This window comes from Rhinopithecus roxellana, chromosome 9, assembly GCF_007565055.1.
Source record: "Rhinopithecus roxellana isolate Shanxi Qingling chromosome 9, ASM756505v1, whole genome shotgun sequence".
In the NCBI taxonomy this organism is placed as follows: Eukaryota; Metazoa; Chordata; class Mammalia; order Primates; family Cercopithecidae; genus Rhinopithecus; species Rhinopithecus roxellana.
In genome coordinates, this window is record NC_044557.1 from 134,325,796 (window position 1) to 134,333,850 (window position 8,055).

An 8,055-nucleotide genomic window follows, 5' to 3' on the forward strand; every position below is an offset into this window, starting at 1 on the left:
GACCTCAGGTGATCCACCCGTCTGCCTCCCAAAGTGCTGGGATTACATGCATGAACCACTGTACCTGGCCTCAAGCCCCATTTTGTTTTTAGATGGAGTTTCACTTTTGTTGTCCAGGCTGGAGTGCAGTGCCGTGATCTCTGCTCACTGCAACCTCTGCCTCCCAGGTTCAAGCGATTCTCCTGCCTCAGCCTCCCGAGTAGCTGGGATTACAGGCGCCTGCTGCCACGCCCAGCTATTTTTTTGTATTCTCAGTAGAGATGGGGTTTCACCATGTTGACCAGGCTGGTCTGAAGCTCCTGACCTCAGGTGATCCATCCACCTCAGCCTCCCAAAGTGCTGAGTTTACAGGTGTGAGCCACTGCACGACCTCAAGCCCCGTTCTTAACTTTGCTAATAGGATGATTTTTTAAAAAAGATCTCTGGGGAGAACTACTTCAGGGTCTATGGTGATGGTTCTTTTTTGTAATACAATAAATTTGAATGAATTTTGTTTTGAAAGCTGTTATCTGTGAATTGTTATTTAAAATTCACTATTTTAACTATAATTGTCTTGAATATACTTTGTTAATACCTTAAGATTTTAATATGTTAAATATCTTTTCCCCTTTTTAGGAATGGCTGATGGCAAGCATTGTACTTTTCCACATCTGCCTGGCAAAACCTTTGTCTATAATGCTTCTGAAGATAGACTGGAATTGTGTGTGGATGCTGCAGGACATTTCCCCATTGGTCCTGATGTTGAAGATTTAGTTAAAGAGGCTGTAAGTCAGGTTCGAGCAGAGGCTACTACAAGAAGTAGGGAATCAAGTCCCTCACATGGGCTATTAAAACTAGGTAGTGGTGGAGTAGTAAAAAAGAAATCTGAGCAACTTCATAACGTAACTGCCTTTCAGGGAAAAGGGCATTCTTTAGGAACTGCATCTGGTAACCCACACCTTGATCCAAGAGCTAGGGAAACTTCAGTTGTAAGAAAGCATAACACAGGGACAGACTTTAGTAATAGTTCCACTAAAACAGAGCCTTCTGTATTCACAGCTTCTTCTAGTAATAGTGAGCTTATTCGAATAGCTCCTGGAGTAGTAACAATGAGAGACGGCAGGCAGCTTGATCCTGATTTGGTTGAGGCCCAGCGAAAAAAATTGCAGGAAATGGTTTCTTCTATTCAGGCTTCAATGGACAGGCACTTGCGGGATCAAAGTACAGAGCAGTCACCATCTGATCCTCCTGAAAGGAAAATAGAAGTTGTGAGTTCTTCTGCAAAGTCTGAGAGTCTTCAGACTGGCTTGCCTGAATCTTTTCCTTTAACTGGTGGTACTGAAAATTTGAATACAGAAACAACTGATGGCTGTGTAGCAGATGCACTGGGAGCAGCCTTTGCCACAAGGTCAAAAGCACAAAGGGGAAATTCCGTGGAGGAGCTTGAAGAGATGGATAGTCAAGATGCTGAGATGACTAACACAACTGAGCCAATGGATCACTCTTGATTTAATTAGAGGCTAATAAAGGCAGAATGTTTATTGTGAATATGTAATATTTGTTGGCTGGGCCACGTAACTTGATTAGTCATTAAAAATCTTGTACGTATGTAATTCAAAGATTATATCTTGTTATTCAGTGCATGATAGCAAGTGTGTGATTGGCCATAGCTTTTAATATACTGCTGCCCAGGCTGGCTCTGAATTTCTATAAATTAGCTATTAGATCTGCTGAGATGACTTTTTTCCATGTATGTGGTTCATTGGAAGTTCTTTGTAATTTTAATTCCACGAAAGTGTTAATGTTTCCAACAAGAAAATTGTCTTACTAAATACGTTTGATTTCTGAAAAGGCTAGAAATGGAGGGGAAATGAGATTTTGCTAATGTTGATGTCATCAAGGTAACCATCTCACATACTAGTGTCAAAAGGTTTATGTAAACTTGAATTTTATCTGGACTAAATTGTATCTTAAAATTCATACAATTATTTATTAGACAGTGGGATGCAAGTGTTTCCATGAACGTAAACACATTCATAGAGATTTCTTGGCGAAAATGTCTTGAGAATAGAATGTAATGATACAACATTTTGCTGATTTGTGCAAGGTTGGGGAAAAATCTCTTCTAGATTGATGAGGTCAATGTGATTCAGTTGTGTTGCTGTCTGAGTCAACACAGCCAATTGTGTGTGCTCGTTATTAATATGTTACCATTATTTTTGATTCCTGGCTTGGTCAAGAACCACCTGATTTTTTTTTTCAATCTTGCAGAAAAGTTGATTGCAAAGTGTGGTAGAAAAAGAAATAATGGTAGCAGTAGAGAATTTATAAATAAGAGTTTATCTTTATGAATGAGTTAATTGTTCTACAATTTTGATCAGTGGTATTTAAGCCTGTATATGCTAAGTGTATTTACGCCCCTTTGAGCCAAAATGTTTTTTTTTTTTTCTTAGAATCCGTAAGTTTCTGTATTAGTTGGCTTCACTTGGGTTTAGATGCAAATTTTACTGCATCACACCCTGATCGGCTGGGTGTTTGCTTAGTGTATTCATCAAATCTTTAGTGCCAGTTTCCTTGAGAAGCAGCTTTCATGCTCATTCCTTAAAAACAACAAAAGTGTTTATCCTGAGATTGGTATTGCACTATTTTATTTTATTCTGCAAATCTGTATTCTGAAATGTACATTTCAACCCATATTTTTCCTCTGTTCACTGAAATTAAGTTGAATTTGAATGGCTGAAAGACAAAATGTATGTTAATACAATCTCTTACCTAGAGCATTCAAAGCCTGGCTGTCTCTGTTCGCACATGTAACAGATGCAGAACTGTGTTTGTAATTCTAAGAAAATGTATGTCAAAGTATTTTATCAGATGTTTAAAAATCTCTGCCTATTGATTCATAAGGGATATAGACAGTACTTTAACTTGTGTTTCCAGATAAGGCAGATTTTGGTCATCTTTCTGTGAAAGTATCTCTAACTGAACCCACTTCTTAAACAAACTACTCTATTTTAAATAAGGAAAGAATGGAGAATCTAGACATTTTACAGGTGTATCTGGGCAAAATATATATTTGGGTTAGTTTTTGTCACATTATCACGTTTGTCTTTATATTTTATCTTCATCCTATATTTTCTTTCAAGCATCTTCTCCCTATCAAAACAGCAGGAAATTTTTTAACTTTTATATTGTACACTATTTTTGCATAAAATAAGAGCTGTAGCTACCAAATACTATTTACTACTTAGTAAAGGTGGCTTCTGTGTATTAAACTACAAATTACAAATATCACTTCACTAACCACTATAATTATTTTTGGCTTTTTCAGCCACTGGAACTTTTTTGAGGGGGATTTAAATACAGGAAAACTGTTTAATCAAAAAATGCACTGCTTTCATGTAAAATGATATAATCATCTTTAACAAATATTTTCTTCATTGATAACTGACAGATATCTCATAGCATTAACATAAAATATCAGAAACAAACTTTATCTCCCTATTCTTACATTTAGTGCAAATTAGAATGCATATGTGAATGTTAGAAGATGGACTTAATCTCTGAACAACTTTATTTCTCTAGCTACAGCAATGCTATTTAAAAGCCAGTTAGGTATGAATAGTACAATAACAATTTGGGTTCTCCCTTGATAAATGAATAAAAGGCTCAATTCTGATAAGTGATCAAATTTCTTGAAATTATTTCAAATCAGCTGAAAATTTGGCGGGGGTGTTTTGATGGTTTTTGAGAAGTAGGCCAGGTATCCTCACAAAGAAGTTTTAGAATAGGGTTTCTTTAAGTTTTTAAATATCATCCTTTGTCTTTCCATATGGTTTTCATAACCAAATACATTACTGTAGAATGGTTATTTTTCTAGTACTGCCATTTGTGATATAGCCACATCTTGGAGTGCAAGCTAGACATCTCAGGTAAAAAAAAATTTTTTTAGCCCTAGATGTAAGATTATAACTAAAATGCATTCCTGCAATTCTGTTTGCAGTGCTTCAGTAAACATTGAAATAAAGTTGTAAATTTTTTCTTCAATAATCCTTTCTATAGGTAATCATACCAAATTTAAGTTGATGACCTGAAGTCCAGGTAGTGTTGAAGATAGTATATATCTAGAATACTGGTAGTGAGAAATTGGTGTAAGTTGAAGAAAACAAGATGCTGCCATATATTAAAATAGAATATAATTAACTCCATGAGAATGGTTACTCAGGAACTAGTTAAAGAGCAAACCCATTTCTCCCCCTTCACTCTGTTTCAGATATTTTATTGGAAAATGTTAGGGTAGAGGCCTGAGAAAGTTAGCAAATACTAATTTTTTTGACTGATACTGGCTCTGTGTCTTCCAGTGATTTTTAGTTTGGTTTTTACAGTCAAGCCTACTGCGTGCAATTAAGATATCAATCTGAAATGCATCCGTAATTCCTGGCCACAGGTCCTTATTGCCATTATTTTTAGGTATCTTCATTGGAGATGAACACTGACTTTTGCATATGGTCTCTTACCTCAGGGAAGATCACTTGCTAGCAACTCATACTACTAATGACAGGTTTTTGAGAATTGTACTGACATCACGTTAGCTACTAAATGCAAAATGTATAAAAGTATTGTTTTATGTAGTTACCTACCAATACTATCTGCTACAGAATAACTCTCTAAATATGTAGACCTCACTAATAACTAACCTTTAGGTAAAAAATTTACTTCTGTTATTACACTTCAACTGGTCAATATAGTGACAACATAAAGTATTTATTTCAGAATATCAATACAGTTTTGTCTTCATTTTTCAACAGTAATTTCAATTGGTCCATACTTAAAATACTGCAGCACAGATTTTGGGTTTTATGGTTCTCAAAGCAAGGTTTCCATCTTAAGCTTTTTATAAAAACAAAGCCTTTGCAAAATTGGATTAAATTCCACTTAATGTGAATTAAAAATGACCATTTATTATAATAATAGAGAGCGCCATATTCTAAGTCGAGTAAATGTATCCTACCATTCAAGGTTATCATATAATTTAACAAAATTGTACAATCTTAAGGCTCTTCACAGTATAAATTAATTTTTCAAACCAGAGCTGTTCACATGAAAATATTGCTTAGTAGAATGTATATTTAAGAAATAAAATAACAGGGGAACTATATCACCAATGTAAGTTATAGAGTTAATTACAAGTTCTACCATTCTTGATAATTCTTTGAGATGCTAAGTGTTTCAGTTAATAATTAATGATACCTAAATCGTGAGAATTTTAATGTTTGTTCCAAAATAGCAGAAATTGTAAAAATTGTGAATTATTGGAGAAAATGCCATTACTTGTATATCTGACATTTAATTTTTTAATTATGGAGACTACATGCTTTTGTAGTATAATAATGATTATTCTCTTGTAAAAGAAAAGGAAAAATTAGTAAAGAAAAAAGTTTTAGTTGATGTTACCTGCTTGTGAGTATCAATTACTTAGTTTTTAAAAGTTTAAGGTGTTGCATACTTTTCTTTAGAATGCAGAAATCTCGTCCTGAGCCCTTATGCCTGTGGTAGAGCAATAAAATAATGAAAAGGTTATCAGTATTTCCAGGCTTATTTGACTTAAGAATTAGTGCCAAGAACTGGAAAGTCTACTTTTTGGAGGGAAACGATATGTAGAATTTGTAAACATAAGCAGTAATAGTGTAAATATTTAGAAAAATAGCAAGTGCTTTAACTGCTCAATAAAATAGTATAGATGTTATGTCACCCTTAAGGCACTGGCTGTTGCCCATTATTTTCTGATTTCGTGATTGCTGTATATATTACATTTGAGTAATGAATAATTGGTAATAGTGTATTATAGTGTTCTACAGCATACCTTACTGTACAGTATCTGAAGTTTTCTTTTATATCAGTAATAAAACTATAAGTTAATACTGATTTTCCCCTGAAATTCTGCACATTAGTTTTTAAAGGTAATTTTATATTCTTTAGTTTCCTGGAATTACAATGCATGAACATATAATTCAGTTTTATAAAGAGATTCTTAAAGTTTTCTTGTTGAACTTAAGTGAGTTATCATACAGCAATAGTAATTTTTCCCCTTAATGTAGATTTATTGCTAGATGAAATGGACCCAGTGAAAAAAGAGTGCACAATTTTTTTTTTTTTAAACAGGTCTCACTCCGCTGCCCAGGCTGGATTGCTGTGGCACGATCAGGGCTCACTGCAGCCTCAACCTCCTGGGCTCAAGTGATCCTCCCACCTCAGCCTCCTGAATAGCTGGGACTACAGGCATGTGCCACCACACCTGGCTAGTTTTTGTATGTTTTGTAGAGACAGGGTTTTGCCATGTTGCCCAGGCCAGTCTTGAACTCCTGAGCTCAAATGATCTGCCCTCCTCTGCCTCCCTAAGTGCTGGGATTACAGGCGTGAGCCACTGCACCCAGCCAGCAAAATTTCTTTAGACATATTACATAATTGGGCCATAATGCTTACTGAATATTCAAAAATAAAGGCAAATTCTAATAGAGAATTTGATTTTGTGGTGGTTTAAAAAAAATACTGGTTAGTGATAAAGGAATTACAGATAATAGTACTAAATAACATTTGTGTAGCTTAGCAGTCAACACATTTAAGTTTTACTGTATATGCTTAATATACATTTTATTAGATCATTTAACTCAGTAATTTAGAGTCTAGCCTTAGACACCAGACTTTCTAGGTCTGAGTCCTGGTACGCTGCTTTCTGTGACCGCTCTGTGCATTCCTCTCTGAGAGGAGGATAATCACATCTGCTCCTAGGGTGGCTGTATTAAATGAGTTAACACGTATCTGATGATTAGAAGAGTGCCTGACACATAGTAAATATTCACTATTGTTATATGTTAATGTAATATGGTAGAGTTCAGTTGCCATTAAGTGGGATAAATCCTCACAGGGCACACATTATTTAAGTAAGTTGTTACATTAAAACTTATTTTACTTGTACATAATTGACTAAAAAATGGATGGTTGTATATTCAAACATTTATGCAAGGGCTTTATGACCATGTGCAGCACTGAGAATCTCATGAACCAACAGTGTGCTCTGTGATCCAAGGCAAGTCTTGGAGCCTTTCAAGGCCTCCACTTCTTCTGTAACCTTGTGTTTTCACAATTGTTAACCTTTTGTTCTGCCTACCATTGTCATCATAGTCTCACTTGCAGAGGGCATAGTGCTGATGGGACAAGTGACATGGGTATGAGCCCCATGTAAACTAAACATAATTACCTTTCCTTTAGGTGTTGGCTACAGTTATCCCAAACTTGGACTTGAGGTCTTGTATATGCATGCCATTGGTCACATACCATCAGAATAGAATTCTTAAAAACTCTTTAGTAAGATAAACATCCTACTTATAACAGCTCATTATGGATTTTATTTTTATTGTCTGGCTCTTTCAGACGTAACTGCAATTCTGACTTAATAATCGATTGTTTCTAATCATTAAAAATGTATATAGAAAAACTGAAGTAAGTCTTTAATTGATTTTCTGAACTGTATATGATACACTGAGGTGAAAAACATATGGGCTCTTCAAATTTGCACACTCCTTAGAAGTAAACCTGTCTTTGGCCCATTTGTCACACCACATAAATTATTTGAAAAACAGATACATGATGTAGGAATTGGGGGGGATTATCCCTGTTTGTTCTATTTATAGAAACAAGTATAGTACGAAGTCTACCTATAAAATGATGACATTTTTGTATTTGATTCATGGAATCAGTATTTTTTTTTAATTTTCTGTTCTTTTTTGAGAGTGAGTCTCGCTCTGCTGCCCAGGCTGGAGTGCAGTGGCACCATCTTAGCTCACTGCAACCTCTGCCTCCCAGGTTCAAGCAATTCTCCTGCCTCAGCCTCCCGAGTAGCTGGGATTACAGGCGCCCACCACCATGCCCGGCTAATTTTTGTATTAGTAGAAACGGGGTCTATTAAATAGAGGAGTCATTCATTATTTTAAACAAGTACTGATCAAATGCCTGTTTTAAAAACCTGGGAAACAGTTCCAAATGAGACAAATTCCATGTGTCCTTAGAGCTTACATCCCA

General features: G+C 35.4%; 1 protein-coding gene across 1 annotated transcript in view; it reads left to right on the top strand.

Annotated features, from left to right (window-relative positions):
* The window catches only part of VCPIP1 (valosin containing protein interacting protein 1), a 42,257-nt gene extending 34,783 nt beyond the window's left edge, over positions 1-7,474 (top strand). The window contains exon 3 of the mRNA XM_010371585.2: positions 616-7,474. Within this exon, the coding sequence (XP_010369887.1) occupies positions 616-1,487 (872 nt within the window). The 3' untranslated portion in view covers positions 1,488-7,474. The remainder of the gene's footprint in view (positions 1-615) is intronic.
* Positions 7,475-8,055: the final 581 nt, after the last annotated feature.